The sequence below is a fragment of the Lolium rigidum genome, chromosome 2, assembly GCF_022539505.1.
Source record: "Lolium rigidum isolate FL_2022 chromosome 2, APGP_CSIRO_Lrig_0.1, whole genome shotgun sequence".
Classification (NCBI taxonomy): domain Eukaryota; kingdom Viridiplantae; phylum Streptophyta; class Magnoliopsida; order Poales; family Poaceae; genus Lolium; species Lolium rigidum.
The window spans coordinates 273,339,222-273,362,501 of record NC_061509.1 but is presented as its reverse complement, the minus strand read 5'-3'; the positions used below and the strand labels follow the sequence as shown (position 1 = coordinate 273,362,501).

The window sequence follows — 23,280 nt, the reverse complement described above, 5'->3', positions numbered from 1 at the left end:
GAGGAGTGCGCGAGGGCTTCTTCTATTCTCACTCACTTGGAATGACTAGAACAGCAGCCCTTATATACCACTCCAACTCTCTCCCAACTAGCAATGTGAGACTAAACTTTGTCCCCAAGGCTGTCCCAAGCTGCCAACATGATGGGCCTTGAGATTTCAGGAATTGTAGACTATATGAGCTGCCTTACTGGGCTGCAGCCCATCTACATTTAACAATCCCCCACCATATCTCATATGCACATCAGATGACACATTAGTTCCATTTATCGTTTAATATACCCGCACTTCGATGGAGACCGTAAGTTGAACTTCCACTTAGGCAAGGTGCTACGCTTGACTACAACCGAACAATGGACTATGCTTTGAATTGTCGGCCTTTGTGCAGCAAGTTTCGCTCAATGCCGGCACGGTACTAGGCTACCTTAGCCTTCCCTCGGTGGAGCTTATAAGTCATACTCCTCGGCCCTTCATGAGCTTACTAGAGATTCACCCAAATCTCCCACACTATGACCAGTGAGTGTCACTCATATAGGTGTGTTCTTCAAAAGATCGCCTCGTAGGACGGCGTCTTCGCTCATCAAGAGCCGCTCGTAACACATTAAGACATTGTCAACTCCGCCTTACGAGTAGCTATGAGAGAATTGCATCTGCAGCGGAGTGGGAGTATTAAATTTTCTCTCAACTCAGTTGCTCCGGTTTGTTTTCCCATGTCCTACTTCACGGAATTTCCGATCACATAGGTTGGGTTACCCCCTCGGCAACTCAAGTGGGTCTCATACCCATCTCCCTCGATGCAAGGTCTATCATGTTTCTTGATAGTCCTTTTGTGAAAGGATCTCGCAGATTTTTAGCACTTTGGACATAATCCAATGCTATCACTCCGGAGTTCTTCGGTTTTCTCGACGGACTTCAATCTCCTCTTGATATGTTTGGAACTTTTCATATTATCCTTAGAACTTTTCACTTTGACAATCACAGTTTGATTATCACAGTTCATGAGGATAGCCGGTATTGGTTTTTCAACCATAGGCAAGTCCATCAAGAGCTCACGAAGCCATTCCGCTTCGACGAGTAGCCGTATCTAATGCCGTGAGTTCTCGCTTCCATAGTTGACCTCGTTAAGATGGTCTCGCTTGCAAGACTTCCAGGAAACAGCGCCACCACCAAGAGTGAAAACATATCCACTTGTGGCTTTCATTTTAGCATCGAAATCCAATTGGAATCACTATACCCTTCAAGTCCTCTTGGATGCCCGGTATAATGAATTCCATAACTCATGGTTCCCTTTAGATAGCGCATCACTCTCTCAAGAGCATGCCAATGATCATCTCCCGGGTTGGCCACAAACCGGCTAAGTTTGCACACAAGCAAATGAGATATCGAGCCTCGTAGCGCAAGCTAAATATATGAGTGAACCAATGATTTGAGAGTATCTCAATTGATCTTTAGTTGCCTTTTCATTCTTTCGAAGCAAGACACTAGGATCATAAGGTGTGAGAGAAGATTTGCAATCAGTATAGCCAAATCTGCTCAACACCTTCTCAACATAATGAGATTGCACAAGAGTAATCCCATTATTCCCATCTCTCAATAACTTGATGTTCAATATAACATCAGCTTCTCCAAGATCTTTCATCTCGAAACACTGAGATAAGAAGGTTTTTACCTCCTCAATCACTTTGAGACTTGTCCCAAAAATTAGTATGTCATCCACATACAAGCATAGGACAACTCCCTCACCCCCACCATGGCGGTAGTACACACATTTGTCGGCTTCATTAACAACAAAGCCCACGGATGTCAAAGTTCTTTCGAACTTCTCATGCCATTGTTTGGGTGCTTGTTTGAGACCATACAAAGATTTCTTTAATTTACACACCTTTCTTTCTTGACCTTGCAGTACGAAACCATCGAGTCGTTCCATGTAAATTTCCTCGTCCAACTCTCCATTTAGGAAAGCCGTCTTAACGTCCATTTGATGAACGAGAAGACCGTGTGAGGCAGCCAATGACAGTAGTACTCGAATGGTGGTCAATCTCGCCACAGGTGAGTAAGTATCAAAGAAATCTTCGCCTTCCTTTTGGGTATAGCCTTTGGCTACAAGCCGAGCCTTGTACTTCTCAATAGTACCATCAGCTCGAAGCTTCTTCTTAAATACCCATTTACATCCTACAGGTTTGCACCCATAAGGACGCTCTGATAACTCCCACGTTCCATTAGCTAAGATGGAATCCATCTCGCTTTGAACCGCTTCCTTCCGGTAGTCCGCATCGGGAGATGCGAGAGCTTCGAAATGGTAGTGGGAGTATCATCCACAAGATACACAATGAAATCATTACCAAAAGACTTTGCGGTCCTTTGTCTCTTACTCCTTGTGGGAGCTTCATTGTCATCTTCATCAGAATCTGAACTCTCATCATCAGATTCCTCATCAGACTCCATAGGAGTTTCATGTATTGGATCAGATTCCCAACTAGACATGCCATGCATATCTCTCATAGGAAATACTAGTAAAAATGCCCGTGCGTTGCCACGGGAAAACAAAATATAAAGAAAAGGTGATCTTATTTTGTTGGGCATCGCAAGCAATGTCAAATACCCATCTGATAAAGCTAAAAAAACCCAACCGATACACTGCCATTTTTATTTTTATCCCATCTTGTAATCCTGGACCAAGCTTCTGTTATTTTTATCACTATCTTACCTAGAGATTTTTCATCATGCAAGTCATCTCTATGTTAGACAATTAGTAGGACTTTCATTAAGTAAATGGAATCCAATTTATTTTCCTGCAACATATAATGACCCTCTTGAGTTAATGAAATCAACACATATTTTCAATGGAAATAGAATATAGTTTTCTGGAAGACATGCCAAGTGAAGTAGTTGAGCATTTCTCAGCAAATAAACCCTCACCATATGAAGATATGCTTTATCTTTTCTTTTTGAAAAAGTTATCTCATTAATTCACAAAAACCAAGCTCTTACAATCTTGCTTAACCGGTAGTATTGAAATAAACATCACACTCGTACTTGACACACTACGGCCTGGGTTAGCAAGATCATTGTTGACGATTCACATTGCTCGGTCTGAAACCTGGAATGGTACTTGTGCAAAGCACCAAATCCATCAAGAGGTGAAGAAAGCATCTGACGAAACAAAGCACAAAACAGAATTAGGGCACAAAAGCTTGAGCTAGTATGCAGAACACGTGCCTGGACACTGGGGTAGCTAGGAACTTGTGTGTTAGATGAGTGATTGGATTTTTCTGAACATTAAATTGAATAACATGATAAAATGGGTGTGCTAAAATTCTACATAGAACCAGCAGACCCAATTGCCGACATTTTAACCGAATTAGGATCGCTTGGAGTGATAACATAAGTTAGTAAAGCTTACTGAAGTGATGTTTAAAAGTATTTTAAGTTCCTAATTCGTATAAATTATGACCCCTAAAAGGAATACTGGTAAATATCCTGTGATACGGAACATTTCTTAGTTACCCATTCATATATGTCCATCCGAATGTTGACTTGAAACCAACAATGCCACAGTAACGGAAGATTGAATCCTAACAAGACATGTGCCACACAAAAGTAATACCTAGAGATAGCTGACAGATTTATGAATACAAACCTACACCATCTGCCAAAATTGTTACTGAGCATAGCCCCGATGACACAAGTGCAGCTGGACCAGATGAAAAACCACAAGTAGATGTGGATTTCTTGTTGTCCTGCAAAACAAAACGGTTAAAACATGAAGGTAAAAGGATAAACATCTCAACAAAACAATGAATGAAAATTCATCATTTTTTTCTCCTTTTTGCTGCTTCATCAGAATATTTAATTGCATTCCACAATTCTCATTTGTTGTCAACCTTTACTGAACGCTCATCTGAGTCTGATGGGGCACAAAAGGTTTTGTTAAATAATTTCGAAACACCACATATAGAACTGTAAGTTGTAAATGCAACCCCACCAGATAGACTTCCCATAGCCGTATGCAATAACACAGATCTATAAGTTGTGAAGTAAACCTCAGCAGATGTATGCATAATTTATCGAGCTAAACGAGAGATGTGCGGTAATTCATAAAATGAGGATTATGTACTAAAAGTACAACTGTCTTTGAAATGATAACCAGGCCAGAATTATGAAAGCAAACAAAGTGCAAGAAACAACTAAAACTTGTCAATGGATCTCTGAAAAGTCACAATAGAAGCTCATAAAGTGGGTCTGAATGGAGTAAGATAAGTACCAACTGATTTAATATGGGAACACCTTCTTTACTTCATGAAGGTTGAAACCAAGTCCAAAAATGAGAATAAGCTCTCTCAAAATCCCCATATGGAGAAAAATCAGATACAAACAAGTGGACAGATTTAGTTCAACATCCTATCTTAACTTCCTAACTGTATCATATTCAATATCCTTTATCCTGATTTAGAATTTGCACCGAATCTTGACAAAAAGCACACGAGATGGAACACCACAAACTTCTCACCATCTAAATGCAAATAAAGCATAAGCCAATGTTCAACTATAAACCCGACCCAAATCTGTCAAATATTGCTTAACAAAGAAGTGCCCAGCTAAACACCATTTTATCAGATCGCATATACCAGTCCTTGCTATACAACATATGTAAATCTATAGACCTTAATGTGCACAAATAATAAATATATGAAGTATTCAGATTACCCAAATTTATAGTAAGGTGGATGACTGACTGAGAAGAGAACAAATATAAAGTGCTCGGGACATTCAACCACCGAGGATGACATGTACGTTGAAAAGAACACCTCACATGGTAGATATTATAGTGCATAATCATGATGTGCCAATATTTTCTTACCGGTTATTTGGTTCGATGAACTCCGCTTTCCTAAAATTTGCTTTTGCTATCAGATCATGTCTCATTACTCCTGGATTTTCCTGCGTCTGACCTCCATCATTTAAGTGTGATTGTGTTAAATATATTACACCAACTGAAGCCACATGTACATAATAATGGCAGGTGTATTTGCATTTCTCTAAACATTACATCCAGGACGCATAGTACCGTTGCTGTCGTAGTGGTATGCACGGTTGGCTGACTCCCAATTTAGTTGGGATACCACAAACCATGTTCTCATCAATATCCAGCATCTCTGACTGATTTGTAAGTTTCCGTGCTGGTTGGATCGGCTTTGCAATTTCATCTTTATTTTTTGCATAATACTCGCTATTCCGCTGCCTCTTCGACTCTCTAGGATCTGCATACACGACAGTTGTTGAACGCATCAGTTTTTCTAATCACCTTGGTTTTACATGATTGTAATGTCCTGAGATGGAGTGTAGGCTGCATGCTTAGAATATTCATTCACAGAAATATTCATTCCCCTTATGTCTGGTACTTTAGCAGACTTGCTAAAGTGTTCCATCAATTATATAATCTGTAATAGAAATGCTCATGTATGATAGAAAACGTAATGTACCAAAATTAAGTGCAGATTTTAGAATTCTTCTAAAATAGAAAATTTAAACATCAAACATTCATATGGCTTGTTTTCATAGCATGAAGTTACACAAACAATCGAGAACATTCATATGGCTTCTTTTCATAGCATAAACTGACACAAGCATTCATATTGCTTCTTTTAATCGTTTGTTTAGGTATCACTATAGTTTCTCAAATAAAATTGGCTTTTTACTTTCCAGTATACACAACCACACCTCCAGCTGTATGCAGGCGTCGCTTAATCTGGAATATCACTCAGGTTAGAGAACATAATTCAAGCATATGTAGCAAATGGCTAATTTTACTTTGAAATAGAAGTACCCAACACCCTGTAGAATTTTTTTTTTTGGGTACAAATCTGAGTTGTAACTACGAATCATCTCCATATATTGTATAGAACCAAATTAGTTGTACAAACTAATGGGTTGACTCTGCAATGGCTTAATCAACATAGACAATTAAAAAATGATCCCTGCAATGGTTTAATCATCAGAACTTAAGTATCTGCGTCTGTCTTGCATAATTAGCAGTTTTGTCTTAACATATATTTCAGAAATTTCTTTGCAAACTAACCTCTGAATTTCCAGCGACAAACCACGGAGGAAACCATGCAACTTGCACTTTGTAAAGTAACCAGTCAGCTACATGTTGTCCGCGTCCTTGTGAGAATACATCCCGTAGAGAGAAGACACAGGCTCGACACTGACTGCACAACGCAGAGTGCTCCAACAAAAGGAATTTGTTTGCTCTTTTCAGAATCAACTCAGCTAATGTTAAACAAAATGCACCATAAATATATCACCTTCGAATAATTCTTGGTCCCTATGAGATAGACGAAGAAAAATTACCCCTATTTCTATCCCTGACATTCCTTTTCGCTCCTCTGATGTCCCCTGTTTCTATCACATAATCCTTGGCCGAGCTGAACCATTCCAGCAACCAAAGAAGGAGACCTCGCTGCCCATGCACATCAGCAGGTTGGGAGGTGATCTTGTCAGATACATTGTCATGGATCAGACCTTGCCGCACCAGTACAAATGGTGTCAAAATCCAGGACCATAGAAATCTAAGCTGGCTTTCAGCATGCGGTTTCAACTTCTAAGAATCAAGAAACGGTCCTGAGGAGAATATGAACACAGATTCAAGACAGGCCTCACTATCGCATAACTGACGAAGGAATAAGCAAGACGGAGATAGAGCCAGGTAACTACCATCATCTTCCATGCGAGGTAACCGACGGGGCCTCCAGTTTCGCTGTCGTAGTCCGCTCCTGCGCCAACGCTGCCCCTCCTAAGCACGTCCCTGACGAACTCGACATCGCGCGCCCTCTCGCTGCGGTCCCAGTAGAGCGCGACGGCCTTCTGGACGAGGCTGAACCCAGGGCGCAAGCCGACGCAGTCCATCTCCCCAAGCAGCGCGGAGACGTCGCCGCTGGTCCCCACGAGGCGCTCGATCCAGCCGCAGACGATGGCGGTCATGAGATCCATGGTCTCGCCGTCCACGCGGTCGGCGCGGCACAGCCCGTCGGTTACCTCGAGCGCGCAGTAGGCGTCGCGGCCCTCCTGCGCGAAGTAGACGAGCACGAGCTGGAGCTCCCGTGGGGAGAGGTCGGCGAGCGGGACCTTGTCGTCGGCAGCCGCGGCGGGTTCGTGGGCGGCGGCCAGGAGCTCGCCGGTGCCTGCGCCGAGGCCTAGCTCGGCGGCGTCGGCGGGGATGAAGTGGTCGATGTGCACCGAGCACGGGGGTGGAGGGAGATGGCGGCCGGGCGCTGGGAGGGGAGCGAGACATGCGGAAACAGCTTCCCTCTTTTCTTAATAATAATTAGTGGCGCGTGATTATCGGTCTATTCTAACTCAAGATTTGGTGGGAGGGTAAAATAGTCAGATGAAAATATGTAGGACAAAATTTTCGAGCGGAGGAAACAGAACCAGTTCCTCCTTTTTAGATAGTAGAGATATCCTCAAAGAATGTAGCATCTCTTGATTCAAAGATGGTGCCAACATTCATGTCGTCCACTCCAGATTTCACCACAATAAATCTATAAGCAATGCTATGGGCAGCATAGCCAAGAAAGACACAATCCACGGTTTTTGGTCCAAGCTTTCGCTTTTTGGTGATTGGCAAATTCACTTTCGCCAAACAACCCCAGGTTCGTAGGTAGGAGAGTGTTGGTCTTTTCTTTTCCCATTCCTCATAAGGGGTAATCTCTTTATTCTTGGTTGGAACACGGTTTAGGACATGACACGAAGTCAATATAGCCTCCCCCCACCATTCCTTGGATAAACCCGAAACATCTAACATGGCGTTAACCAAATCTGTTAGAGTACGGTTTTTCCTTTCCGCAATCCCATTGGATTGTGGGGAATTGGGAGGCGTCCTCTCATGGATTATACCATGTTCCGCACTGAATAAATTGAACTCATTAGAAAAGTACTCTCCACCACGATCGGACCGAACCCTTTTTATCTTTCTTTCAAGTTGATTCTCAACTTCAGCCTTATAGATTTTAAAGAAATCAAGAGCCTCATCTTTACTTTTCAGTAGATACACATAACAGTACCTAGTGGAATCATCAATCAAAGTCATAAAATATTTCTTTCCACCTCTTGTCAACTCACCATTCATCTCACATAGATCTGAATGTATGAGCTCTAGTGGTGCCAAGTTTCTTTCCTTCGCAGGCTTGTGAGGCTTGCGAGGCTGCTTTGCTTGCACACAAGCATGACACTTAGAGCCTTTGACAAAGGTGAATTTCTGAATTAAACTCATATCAGCAAGCCGCGTCATACAACCGAAATTAACATGACAAAGTCGTGAATGCCAAACATTAGTTTCATTAGCACTAGTGCTTACATGGTTCACAACATTATCACAGAAGTCTTCTAGAGAGAAACGCAACATTCCCTCACATTCATATCCCTTTCCAACAAAAGTTCCATACTTAGACAAGTACAACTTTATTGGACTCAAACACCAACTTAAACCCATCTTTCATAAGACGGGAGCCACTAACGAGATTCTTCTTGATAGAAGGGACATGCGGCACGTTCTTCGGCTTGCACGATCTTTCCCGAAGTAAACTTCGGATCTACCGTGCCAACACCACGAACAGTAGCATGTAACCCATTCCCCATCATTATTGAGGAACCTCGGGCCCGATAAGAGGTAAACATGGAGATGTCGGCACACACATGAACATTAGCACTTGTATCAACCCACCATTCCGTGGGCTGAAACACCGAAAGAACAAGTAGGTAACATATTACCATACCCCGTAGTTCCTTCCTCTCGTGTTGCCAATGACCATGCCGACAGAATTTGAGTTCTGTCCAGCTCGACATTTCTTTCCTTTGCGTTGTGGACAACGATTGGCCCAGGTGGCCAGTCTCGCCACACACCCAAGCAAGGATCTTTCTTCTCCGTTTTCCCCTTCTTCTTGAAGTTGGTAGTCCGGGAGACTCCCTTGTTCTTTCCCTTGGACTTGTGGGCATTTTTCCGTACCATATTGGCGGCAGAACGTCCCTCGGTTCCTCCAAGTGTGTTTGTATTTTTCCCTCGCCTTCTCCTCAACATCCGGAGAGCCCATGATATTCTCAACGGAAAACTCATGCCTCCGATGTTTCAGTGGAAGTGGCAAAGTTCCTCCATGAAGGGGAAGCTTAGCGACAATGCATCCCGCGACAAACTTGTCCGGTAGCACACACTTGAGGAGTTCGAGTTCCTTTGCCATGATCTCGTATCTCATGAGCCTGTTCTACTACGGATCGGTTCTCAACCATTCCGTAGTCATTGAACTGCTCCATAGCATACGAGTTCACCTCCGGCATCGGCAGCACCAAACTTAGCGTCCAGTGCATCCCACGGTTCCTTCCCATTTCGTATGTGCGGATAAGCATCAACCAACTTGTCTCCAAGCACACTTAGCACGGCACCCACAAAGATTACGGTGGCATCCCCGAACGCTTTATCCTCGTCAGGAGTAAGCGGACCTCTGGGAGTACCTTCCGCAACTCGGTGCACGCCCATAGAAGTGAGCCACAAGAGGGTCTTACTCTGCCATCTCTTGAAATGAGAACCCGTAAACGGGCTCGGTTTGAGCGCAACGAAGAAACCGGACGGTGAAAATTGCCTATGCATATAAGGTTTTTGGATTGTTGGATTATTAGGCAATTTCCATGTGAGTTTAATTACCGAAAGAAAGATTACGGATGCACAAGCATACTTAACCATACACATCGGACTAAGCACATGCATCGGATCCGAACATGGAATAAGTAGCAGTGCAAGGTAGAAGAGTAAAAGCACGTACATCGCGACCGGGAAGGTCGCACCGACAGACGAAGAAGCACCACCACCATGGGAGTTGTTGATGTCGCCCATGGTGTAGTCGGATCCGTCGATGAAGCAGCCGAACCGTCGATGAAGAAGACGAACAAGCAGCGAGCGGTCGCGCCGAGACGCTCCCCAAAAACCTTATCGCCCGTCTCCCGGTGCAGGATCTCAACGGACGGGGTTTCGGAGGCCTGCTCTCCCGGACGGCTGTGCACGCAGTCGCCGGGATGGGGAAGACTAGAGAGTAGCGCAGCAAAAGGAACTTCGCGAGAGAGAGAGATCTAAGAGCACTGTTCTCCAGATCTGATCGGTCTCCTTGTATACCCTGGGAGGAGAGCCGCCCTGACCGCGTAGGAAGCCAGGGACACGCGGCGAGCATGCACATGCAGGTCGACACGTACCCAACACAGTTGGTGCACTAAGCAAAAAATTAGGCTTCCTTGAGTGTGTCTCGAACTCGAACTCGAACTAGAGTCACGAAACGCGACGTGCGTGTCGTGTCGTGATGTGCCAAGCCGAGCCGAGACGGGCGGAGGAGGAGGAGTGCGCGAGGGCTTCTTCTATTCTCACTCACTTGGAATGACTAGAACAGCAGCCCTTATATACCACTCCAACTCTCTCCCAACTAACGAATGCGGACTAAACTTTGTCCCCAAGGCTGTCCCAAGCTGCCAACGTGATGGGCCTTGAAATTTCAGGAATTGTAGACTATATGGGCTGCCTTACTGGGCTGCAGCCCATCTACATTTAACACTTCCGTTGTGTACGTGCGCAAGTAGGAAATTTGTCCAGTGCGCCGTTGTCACGATCAGAAATTGAGCACGCAGCAACGTGAAGAAATCGTTGCGGGCCGGTTTGTGGTTTTGACCTCCGTGCTGCCCCGGCGCAGCGTAGCACTGGCTAGACCGTTCAATATCTGAACACGGTGCCGGTTTCCGAGGCTTGCGCCGGCGACGGCGACCTGCACGTTTTCGGAGCTGTGCATGTAACGACCACTTCGACCGGTCGACGAGCGCAGCGGCGCGACCATCTTCTCGCGCAACACAAACTGGATCCATCTGGATTCTCGGATCTAATTAAACACGTGCTGTCTATGTCAATTCTTGACCGCCTGCATGCGGCGAGACCTGACCGGCCGTCGAGAGCGACACAAAGCCGTAGCTTAGCAGCAGGGAATGGTGCAATGATTTGTTTCGTGCACGATTACCTCTTTCTTTTGCTCTACTTGCGAATTTGTGCTTGAATACCTACCTAGTTGATCATTTTTTATATCAGCAAAAGTAGACAATGGAATGGATTTGTGAGCTAGACTGTATTATTTTGTTGGGGCCCACCAGGTAGGTTAATCATTTTTATAACCTAGTTGATTATTCTGTTTCCTTTCTGTTTTTCTTCTTTTTGGACGTGCGTTTGTTGCTGCCTCGGCTTTTTCTTTCTTTCGATTCGAGACCATTATCGATAATTGGATAGGCCTGGAGTGGGGCAGTATTCATCTGCTTCTATGCCGTTGGGTTTATAGCTAGCTTATATATTATGCAATTCAATATGGATATTGGGCGTTAGTACTAAATACAAGTATTATATATATGTAGCACCCTGATCACCGATCATGCATGAGAGGCAGTCATGAGCTTCTCCTGCTGGATCACGGCAAAACGACGACCTTCCCTCTCACCTTCGGATCTACTACTTGGACCACCGTTATTATTGCTTCTGTGTGTCACACCTCCGGAATATAAGAAGCCCTTGTACCATGTTGGTGTCGATAGCTTGGGAGAACAATGACCCCTGATCGGGGGCCTCGCTTGTGTGATAATACGTGGTAGGAAAAGTTTCTACCATGACATTACAGAGGGGTGACATTTACATAAATGGAGTACTAGACCGTCATTATATTGGTAAATTACAACATGCTTAACGCATCATCCATCTAATTGATAGATTAATAGACGATCATCCACTTGCAACTCTGATTCTTAAGTTGGGGAAATTAATTTTAATTTCATAATTTATTAATTTATTGTGACATGCATTAATTTGTTTTTGAAGACTAACAAATTTGCTAAATCACCAGAAATGTTGGGCCCAATTAGATTGAGTTAAAATTACTGTTTCTACTTATTTATACTGAACATTTTAACTTCTTTTTGGCCAGTTTTAACACTAAATACATATATTTTAAATTTGATAAATGGTGGATTGTACTATCTTCATCCATACTAGAATTTCATAGTATTGAGCATGATGTACACTCGGAAATACCAATATTTCATATTCTTTCTTATATGTTTATTGTATTTATAATTGCAAATATTTTCGTATAAATTGAGATTATTTTTTAAAAAAAAATAATCGTGCATAGTCTCAAAAATCAGCAAATATAAAGGGCAACATCAATTGTACATTCATCTCCAAATTAGTGTGTCCCACCTAATTAGTTAATTATATCATCACTAAATATGTTGGTATCTTACATTATTTGTATAGTGCTTTTAAAATACATGTGTAAATCCCACATGTGAACATTAATAACAATCTTGATGGAGGCTTCTAGATTATAAGATCGTGAAGCTTCTTGGAGCACTGTAGATGTCCAAAACACCCCCAAAGGCCACGATAGAGAAAATATGTGACACGATCTCTGCAAATTGGCGAAAGATAACGGAGGAGAGATGGTGCCGAATCATAACCATGTTAGTATAGTATCGGCGTTGCGTAACAGGGCATTGCTTTATTGGTAGATTGTAGGATCGGGCGGCCAAGAATCCCAGCTTCCTGTGGGTGAAGCTTAGGAGCTGGTGGACAAAAGATTGGATGGATGCGGGAGGCGGTATTTTCAAAAGTAAAAGTGTTTTGAGTTAGGTACTAGAATGGCTATCATGTGATTGATATTTGATGTGATAGTAATAATTAAGAGCTCACAAGTTGCAGAAAGTTCAGTTACCGGAACACATCAACCCACAGGTACAACAGATTTTGCAAGTTGCAACATGAGCAGGGCAGTCAGTAAATGTATCATGGAACTATGAAAGCATGCAGACTTGCGGAGGATTCTTGAATTAAGTGTTCCTGTAACGAACTACACGTGTTATGGGAGCAACAATAGACGGATGTAGCACAACATGAAACGGTACAAAGATATCTAGAGTTTTCGGTTCCATTTTCTTCTGAACATTGTCTGTCTATAAACGCTCTCTTCTTCAACTAGAATTGAAGAAGGCTGCACAAGCACAAAGGACTACAGATTCGAAACAAACAGGATCGATGAACATGCTTGGGCGAAAGATCCACCACTTCAGCCTTATAGATCAAACTATCAGCAAAGCTCTCAGACTTGCAGTGGAGGGAGTACTCACAATTAGTGTTCATTTAGGGAAAGAAATGAAAGTTTTCTCGGAGCACAGAAAATTAACGATGGGTGAAACTGAAGCAACACATAGGTGAAGTGTACAAAAACATCCAGATTATCTGTTCCATTTTCGCCTGAACAAAGTCTGTCTACAAAAAGTTGAAAGCCGGTGGTTTTTTGAAACCATAGCACACATAGGTGAAGTGTACAAAAACATCAAGATTCTTTGTTCCATTTTCGCTAAACAAAGTCTGTCTACAAACCCCTCACTTACATTTCTTCAGGTAGAAAAACTGAACAAGACTGTACAAGGACTTCACAGATTCAGAACAAACTAGGAGGTTCAGGTTCTGCAATTCCAGCTTCACGAGAAGCACTATTTCATCTACAGTACCAAACTCTGCCACCACCACTGCTCTGTCCGAGGCCGATTTTGCCGGAAATTAGAACAGGGCAAAAGGCTGAGAGTCGCCATCTCTGAAGATCTATCTACAGGTGGAGGGAGCGCATGAAACATGTCGATCGTCTTCAGTCCGCCACCGCATTTCCCCCACGGCTCACGATCCATGGATGCCTCAGGACCTGCTCGGCGGAGAGCCTCCGTGAAACGTCCCGGCAGAGCATGCGGCGCAGGAGGTCCTTGGCCTCGGGCGAGACAGAGGCGAAGGCGCGCGGCGGGAAGCGCAGGGTGCCGCGGAGCACGGCCTCGAAGATCTCGGGCGCGGTGGCGCCGTAGAAGGGCACTGTGCCAGAGAGCATCATGTACAGCACCACGCCGGCGCTCCACACGTCCACCTTCTCGCCGTACTCCCTCCCGGCGACCACCTCGGGCGCGACGTAGTAGGGCGTGCCGACCAGCCCCGCCATCGCCCGCCCGTCCCCGAACCACTCCGCGGAGCCGAAGTCGCCGAGCTTGAGCGCGCCCGTGGCGGCGTCGAAGAGGAGGTTGTCGGGCTTGACGTCCCGGTGCGCGACCCCGCGGCGGTGGCAGGACGCGAGCGCGGCGGCGAGCTGCGCCGCGATCCGGGCGGCTTCGTGCTCGGGAAGGAGGCGGCCGCGGGCGGAGATGAGGGAGAAGAGGTCCCCGCCGTCGCAGAGGTCGACGACGAGGTGGACGGCGTGGGCGTCCTCGAAGGCGGCGTGGAGCGCGACCACGTGCGGGCTGCAGGGCGGCGCCGAGGCCAGGAGGTGCACCTTGGGCTCCTGCTCGGCCAGGGCCAGGTCGAGCGGGTCAGACTTGTCGCGGAGCGGCGCCTTGGGGGTGGACTTGACGGCGAGGGACTCCCCCGTGGCGGCGGAGTAGCAGCGGCGGACGACACCGAAACGGCCCCGCCCGATCTCGTCGCCGAGGACGTACTGCTGCCTCAGCGCCTCCTCGCCGCCGGTGTTGCTCATGCTATGCGGCGCGATGGTCTGGTTCGTGTCTCTCTGTTGGGGTGGTCGCCTTCCTCGGACGGCGAGGGCGCTTTATAAATGCCAGAGAGGCAGAGGCGGGAAGCGAATATTCTGCTCTGCATCTTTTTTGGCTGCTAGTTTAGCATGTATTCTGCTCCTGGGGACTCTCGAATCCTCTCAAGACTCAAGAGACATTTTGCTCATCCCAGTTGCATGCTTTAATAAAAACCGAAATATGGCAGGGCGTTATATTATTTCTAATTTAGAAAAAACACTAATACAAGACCATTATTACTTACTCAATTTTTATTGAAATTAGTTAGTCAATAAATGAAACATATAATTAGGAAATACATAATCGTTAGCAAAACAAGATACACATTCCATGTTTTCCTTTGAAAGGACGAATTTGATGGGATTAATGATTGTTTTACCGAATTATTCTGCAATTTCAAATGTTTGACATAAATTACACACAAACATTCATTAGTCGTGGATGGGGCTCTTTTTTCGCCAATGGATGTTATTTTTAAGATGCGAATGGTAAGTTAAAGGGTAAGATAATAATGAAGAAAAGCAAGAAACTACTATCCTTAATTGTTACCAAGAAACACATTTTTAGACAATAGGATTAAAGAGCCCGGCTTTGAATTAGTGGTGCCAGATGCCACATAAGGTTATAATGGTGCTGAAATGACTTGTTTTTTTATTGTTCACCGGGGAGAGCTCAAAGGCTGCCGCCTGAATATATCATTTCATTAAAGAATGGGTGAAATCCCGTATGGCAGCAAATTACAGGGGGCGGGGGGAGACTAGGCACCTAGGTGAGAGTACACCCAACGCAAAGAGGGGTGGGCTCGGGTTAAAGCAACAAACTAAAGAGCGGACTGAGTTGACGTCAGCGTATCGGCAGCATTTGCGGAGCAGTGAGAGCGAGGGAGGGAGCCCTTCAAAGAACACACAATTTGCGGTGTTTCCACGAGTGCCACAGACAAATGAGGCAGACAGTTGGTGACGGGAGGCACAAACGGTGCCGCGTTGGACGCGGAGAGTGGTGTAAGAATGGATGCCCATCGCAGCCCAGAACTACCTCTCAAAAGGGCACTCGAACACAATGTGCCTGGGGGTTTCCGAAGGGGCAGAGCCAAATCCGTACAGATTCTTCAGGAACTGTTCATGGGCTGGGGGGGCAGCCCCCCCCTCCCACCCCCACCCCACCCACCTTGGTTGTAGCTCTGCCAGTGATGGCGAGGATCCCTTTGCAATAGAGACTGCTGTGGCATTGGATGCGCTCATGCACAAACATCCAAGCGAATAAACGAATTTTGGAAGGAGCCCAATTTCGCCAGACAAACTCGAAGTGGTCATCACACTCCCCGCTGATGGTGTAGAGTTTGTAGAGGGCAGAGGTGCGCAGTGTGCCCCCAGTCTTGGCACAGAGAGGCAGCTGAAAACGACTTAAACGGAAACATGCAAAGAAGGTTACCGGCCGCATCAAGAGCGCAGCAACACAACACAAGAAGGACTACATGCCCGAGCAGCAAAGACCTGCACCAGGAGAAAGCAAGAAGAAGCCTCTAGCCCAATGATTCGGTCTTTTGAATGTTTGGCATCAAATTGTAGGCCCTCCGTACCACGAAGATTGTCTGAAATCACAGGAAGGAGGGGGTATATTAAAAATACCGATATAATTTATTTAGAATGGGGTTCTAGTTATTGCTTATGTTGTTTTTGGGTGCCACCGCTCATAATAGGGGAGATTAGTTCAAAACTGTTGGGAGTAGTGGATGGGTTGTTTTCGGCCAATGGACTTCTTTTTTACATGCCAAATTGCCAATGAAAGATTTTTAAGATATATTAATGCGGAAGCAAATGCAAACATGGGACGAAGGTCTGCGTTGGTTGGGTTATGCAGTGCATGGATATGATCTTACTGTTAGGCTACTTATAGTGGGGAGTAACATAAGGTGGTGTCATGCATAAGTTACTAGTCCATATTACTACCTTCATAGTAGAAAGTAACATAGAGGTGGTATCATGGAAGTCTCATTTATTAGTTTGTAGATCATTTTATCTTGGGATGTGTGATGTCATGGTACAGTAACATAGCTAGTTACCACCTCCCTCTCTTCTTTCATTTATTGTTATGCCATTTCACCAAAATATCTTGAAGTGTGTGATGTTACTAGCTAAATTTTCCCACTATGAGCACTCTTAGATGCCAATGGAAGGTTCTATGGCTATGCTCAATTTTTTTATAACAAAACCAGGATACACATTTCAAGATTTCCTTAAACGATCACATTTCATGGCATGAATGGTTGCCCTCCTCCAATTATTCACAATGGATGACTTCAAAAAGAACATAAAAATGACAACATAAAAACTTAGGTATAGGGGTTCTCGTTGTTTGTTCTTCGTTTCCCTACGCCGCCTCTCTATGAAAGTATGCCCACCAGGGGAGATTAGTTTTAGACTAAGGAGTAGTGGATGGTTTGGTTTTGGCCAATGGATTTTTATTATTTTAATGCCAAATCGCTAATGTAAGGATTTTTAGGATAAGATAATGTAGAGGCAGATACAAACATGTGACGAACGTCTACATTGGTTGGGCTATGCAGTATGCAAGCGACACTGACTACGTGGAGTGTGTCGATCGACGAGGATATACCTTCTTGCGGTGTCTGGAAATTGTTCATGGTGCCATGGAGGTCTGGCCGCCTTATACATGACACATGTCACTGCGGGGGAGAACTGGCAGTTGATAATCCGTCTGGCTAAGTGCATCTCCAGCAGGGCAATTCAAACGACGATTCAAATAGATCAATTTTATCCGCTTGGGCCGCGCCACGAATAGAATTTGGGCCGCGGGCCCAGCGACTTGATCCATTCGGTCTGGTGTTGGGATAACTTACATATAATTAGTCTTACATAGTGATTGCATACATATTCGGAAACAATATGCTTCAAGAAATTGGGTGGAGGTACATCTGACCAATGAGGTCGAACAACACCACCACGAACCACATGCCGGTCACGCTGCCGGCCACCCGCAATATCATGGGGCTCTTGGCCATTGAGGATCGACGAGAACTTATGAGGGATGTGCAGCCTATCACGTGTCCATGCCCAAGTGGATGGTCATGCCAAAGCCAAATCCGAAGAGGTCGATGGCGTCGGACTCGGTGGCGACAGGGACGATGGTAGTTGACTCTGGCCTCTCCCTCTCCCCTCACGTCTTCCTATGTGACCTCGACCCGGCCACGCGCCGTCTAGGTGGCCTCCCCTCGATCATATGCCGCCAGCCATGGTTGTCGGGATACCTGTGGTGGGGAATGGAAAAAAGATGAGGTTGTGGAAACAAAAATGACTGTCGCTGGCCTATTAAAAAGGACGGGGCATTGGATGCCGGCACGTAGGCCGAAACACTCGCATTGAAGGTAGGTGGCTAGTTTCACGACACGGCCAGCGCAGGAGCGCAATTAGTGCTATCAGCTTTGAAGTCAGCCTACCTCCATTGAAAGTTAGAGGAAGAAGTCTGTTAGGTCGCTGCCATGCAAGCTCTTGACCCATCCGAGCGAAAACGAAGAACGTACTATTGTTCGCGTAGACGCATTTGGTTCTCAAAATTTAGGGAACGGACGCGATCGAGATTGTTTGGATCGTGCCGCTAAAGCGTCCGTGGCCTGTCCACGTCCACCTCTCCACGCACGGTCGTCTGGCTAAAGATGCGCTAACAAACCAACCTGGCAAGCTCGTGATCGATCAAACAAAATTTACCACTGCATTCCCTCATCACCCGTGAATACAATCCTTGCCAAGGTTGAGTTTGGTGCGCGCCAGCTCAAGCGGCTGCCGTCACCATCCGAAACTCAGCACTCAGCAGACAGCAACGCGAACGCACGAAAATCGGCCGGGAGGAAACTTCGAAGACCGTTTTTTCGGTCTTGACCACGCCGCACCGGTTCGCCGTATTCGGCGGCTAGCCCGCCCATTTGTAACTGAATCCGGTTCTGGCTGAAGAAGCCGGCGACGGCGACTTCCGCCGGGATCGCCACACGGCTGCACGTTTTCAGAAACTGCGCACGTACGGCGACTTGGCGCCGGACCGCGGTCGATCAATCAGCCGTGCGCACATACATATTCTCTTCTGGTTATACACACTGTCGCAGATGCATCTGAATATTCCTGAACCTCTACTCTATGTCTAGACACCTGACACATAACCATACTTTAGCAACAGGGAAAGAATCTCAAAAAAAAAAAAAGCAACAGGGAAAGGTTCCCTGCGTGAATATGATCACTAGCTGGTCGATGATTTTCTTAGTAGTAAAGTAGTCGATGGAAATGGAATTGTGTGTTGGACTAGTATACTTTTTCCATGGGATCCAACTGGGTGGTTTCTTTGCTTTTCTTTTCTTGGTGGATATTGTATTAGTTTTCCATACTATGGCTCATTCCCATAGTCCCATTCATGGTAAGTGTCGGAAATTTTATACTAATCTAGTTCAAAGTTTGACTAAACCATCGATACTTATTTTTGATTCGAGGGAGTAGTGTATCTATAGTTGCAGGACGCTAACAAATGTTTGCTTGAGCTTGACACACGTTGCCAGATTGTACTCAGCTCCGATTCACAGCTACATCATGTTTCTTGGTTTAGTCAAAGTGAACTTTTCTGAAGTTTGACTAAATATTTAGGAAAAATATTAATACCTATACAATGAATCTATTGTTTTAGAATCATCATAGAGTATATATTGAAATTATATGCACTTTATATATGTTGATATTTTTCTTCTATTTTTTAATTAAATTTTAAAATTTTAACTTTAAATAAATCCAAAACGTGAGATAAACCGTGAATGGAGGGAGTACCCACAAGACCAAGGCATTATTCTATGACTATGAGCTAGCTTTTTTTAAATCAAATTCGCCTAACTAGGAGAGAGGTCCAAGCCATCGTTTTTTTAAGGAAGGTCCAAGCCATCTTAATTACATAGTTTGATGGATATAGTTGTTTTTCTGTGTGATGGACATCTTGCACTACTACCTCCGTTTTAATCTATAAGGCGTATATTATTTGGTTATGAGATACGTAGTATTTGTAACGTTGAACGGTTATCTGCATCTTAACTATGCAGATGTCGGGTGTAATGCTCAAAACTTTTAAGTAATAAAACGTCTTTTACAGAAGAAAAAAAATATAAAAAAACCTACGGTGCATATGCTAGGCTGCAGCACCCGGAAATAAATCAGATGCTTGTGACCGATAAAGCAAAACGTTCGTGCATTTTCTGACCGCTCTCGTGACCTCAGGCGTCGAGGACGATCGTCTAGCCGCCCGCCGAGACTGGCCGTGGCTGGGATCTGACTTTCATTGCCGTGACGGCAAGAGACTCAGCGTACGTGCATGTGCATGCAGCACGCGATCGGCACAGCATAAACGTGCAGAAATCACGGATCATGGTTTGATGTACTAACTTTTTCTTGGAGCGGAATACGCATTTGCTTGAGAATTATAGAACGGTATCGTGTATTCGAAGTCACGGATCATGGTCAACTGAGTTGCGATTTGTGAACCATTCATGTGGAGACATGGCAGGAGTGTGGGACGAAAATTGTATGTGTGGTCGCGTTCCATATTTTACACGCAATTTAAGTTGGATTTTGGATAGTGAGAAATTGCATAGGATTACCTTCTCCGCCCATCAAGTGCAAGATCAACGTCATGAGAGTGAGAGAGCTGTGGCTACGACACTACTGTTGCGCTCATTGGGTGAATGCAGTGGCGGAGCTTGGAAAAAATCATGGGCGGGCCAAGCGAAAAAAAAACACAAAGCATTGTTCCAAACCATACTACTCCCATCGTCCTATGAAAGTTGTATCTCGGATTTATCATGTAATGTATCTAGACACTATAGTATGTTGAAATATACAAATTTAGGCAAATCTAATACAATTTTCCTAGACGGAAGTAGTATTTCATTTGTCTCATCTCTTTTTCTTTTCTTGACGAAGTCAATTTTTCTGTGAGACTATGAGTGACCTTCCTGGTTTACAAACTTTGATGGCTGAATTCCCAATTCAGTGAAGTAGATGCTACAAATTACTAACTACAAATTTAGGGAAAAAAAAATAAATAACCAAGCTGAGTGCCCAAGTACGAGTAGGCGACACTAGGCAGGATAGTAGGTTTTGTTCCAACAAAAGCTCCGCCACTGGGTGAACGATGTGTTGTTAAGAGGGGCTAGCTAGCACCCCGCTGGGCTACCGATGCACACAAGTCACGCTCTCGGTCATTTAAACTTTATATTCATCCGGCTTGCAAATTCCGTTCAATCTCTCGTTTAGCTCCATGTAGATTGGAAATGAGTGAATATATAGAAAACACAGTATTACGACCACCTACTATAAAGTACAATCACTATGAGTTTTGTGACTCTTAGTTTCAGCTTTAGATGAATGATGTATATATAATATCTGCTTCTACCTATAATTCAAACTAACATTTAAAATTGTCTCTTCTTTAGGAGAATGGATATTAATTGTTTAAATAAACTTCAAAAGCCTGCACCCTTGTCTAGACTAAGTCGCGGTAAAATTATTTGAGTCAATAACAAAAGAGATGGATTTTTGGCACAAAAGACCACCCTACCCAATTAATTGACAAAAAAGACCACCTGTGAGTATATTTGACAAAAAGGACCACCTCCTCGATGGCGGCAGGCCCCCCAGCCGACACGTATTACATGCCGTCGCTGTCACTGGCGGCAGCTTCTTGCCGTCACTGGCTGTGGCGGCACGTTTTCCGTTGACGCCCACCGTTAGTCTCTGTTGGTACTGATGGGCCATGCCGCCATACGGAGGGGAGGCAGTTCTGCGTGGAGGCTGCCTCCGCAGTAGGTGGCGGCAAGTTGTTGCCCGGGCCTGCTACATCTGCGCGCGCGGAAATCCCTGACCGAAGCATCTCTCTACAAGCAAATGCATTAGCTGGCTCGGCTAAAAGAAGGGAAAAGAAGATCGAGATTCCCGCCTAATTTTGTTTTTTTTCTTCAGAAATCTACTCCCTCCGTTCCATTAAACTTAGTTCGAGATTTGTCAAAATTTAGATGTATCTAGATGTTATTTAGAGCATCTCCACCGGTAGCCCCTAAATAGACGTCGGCAAGGGCGTCGGCACCTTCGTTTGGAGGGGGCCGGCACTCCATCCTCCATTTGGGGACGCTCTTCCCACACCGGCGCCCCCAAACAGGAGACCCCGATATATTTATAAATTTAAATATAAATTTGTGACACGATATTCATACGTAGTTCGAACGAAATTTGTACAAATTTAACACGATTTCAAACTAAAAAACTAAAAATAATCATCTAGCGGCGCGAGGAGTCGAAGGCGCTGAAGTCGATTTCGTCGCCGCTGGATGAGAAGGACCAGCTGTCGACGTCGTCGGCCTCCTCCTCGTCGGCCTTCTCCTCCTTTGGCGCCGGCAGCTCGGATGGTCCGGCGAGGTCGACGAAGTTGGCGCCGTGGTCCCTGGCGGACCACACCGCCGCCTGCCGTGGGTCGATCGCGATGTGGCGGTAATCCTCGTCGATGGAGCGGCCGACGATGAAGCTCTGGGCGGGGAACTCCTCCTCGTCGCCGTCGCAACGGAGGGCCGCCTGCGCCCCGGCCTCCTTCTCCCACCACGTCTTCTTCGCCAGCGGAAGTGGTGGCGAGGCGTCCTCCTCCTTGACGCGGGAGCGGCGGCCCGACCCAATCGTCCAATGAGCCGGAGCAGAGGAGGCGCGCCTGGCGTTGTCGCGGATGACGACGCGTCCGGAAGGAGGTGCGGGCGCGGCCGAGCGCGTGCGTCCGACGGCGGACGATTCCGTGCGCGAGGTTCCGGACGCTGCGGTCCGTTCCGGCGCCCTCTGCTTGGTAGGCGGCGACGCCATGGTCGCCGCCTGCGGGAAGTAGACCGGCTCCCGTTGCCCACGGACGCGTGGATGGTAGCCGTACTCCCGAAGCGTGCGGTCGATGTCGCGCCCGTACCACCAGGCACGGCGGTCGGCGTTGTTGAAGCGGCCGCCGGAGGGATTGTCCATCCGCGCGACCTCTTCGGCGCGCTCGGTAATGAAGCGCTTTTCCCAGTTCAGGCTTTCGAGGGCGTTCTCCGGCAGGCTCCTCTCCCCCGGCGTCATCAAGGCCCGTCGTTCCCTAGCGAGGGCCCACATCTGTGCTCCTCGCGGCGGCACGGCGAAGCCGCTGTTGGAGACGTGCCAGCCGTGCGGCAGCTTGAACTGTATGCGGCACGGGGATCCGGTGCCAGTACAGCACGTCGGCTTCGTCGAACGACAGCTGCGTCGAGCGCATGCCGCCGCCGTCGGCCTGGTCGTTGTGCGCCATCGTCGGCGGGGTGCGTGGGAGGTTTGCGCGGGGCTTGGACGGCGGCGGCTAGGGTTGGAGGGCGGGGAACAGAGGGAAGTGCGCGTCGCTAGGGTTTTAAGGGAGGCGGCGGACGCCGGGCAGTCGAGCCGCGCACCGCGGCTACCCGTGGCGGCGAGCATGGAGGAGGACGACCTCGTCCCCGCTCGTTCGCCAACCTTCTCCGTCGGGGACTACATCCACGGCAGCGACGAGGAGGAGGCGGTGATGGCGCAGACCTTCGCCATTAGCGAGGCGGAGGCGAGGGCGCGCTTCCGCCTGGAGGAGGCC

General features: G+C 46.2%; 1 protein-coding gene across 1 annotated transcript; it reads right to left on the bottom strand.

Moving 5' to 3' along the window:
- Positions 1 to 13,712: 13,712 nt before the first annotated feature.
- Positions 13,713 to 22,766, bottom strand: LOC124690946 (phosphoenolpyruvate carboxylase kinase 2-like). Its single transcript, XM_047224259.1, has 2 exons — positions 22,270 to 22,766; positions 13,713 to 14,649 (listed from the first exon to the last, which is right to left on the bottom strand). The coding sequence occupies exons 1-2, from the start codon at positions 22,764 to 22,766 to the stop codon at positions 13,713 to 13,715; spliced, it is 1,434 nt and encodes a 477-aa protein (XP_047080215.1).
- Between the last annotated feature and the right edge of the window lie 514 nt (positions 22,767 to 23,280).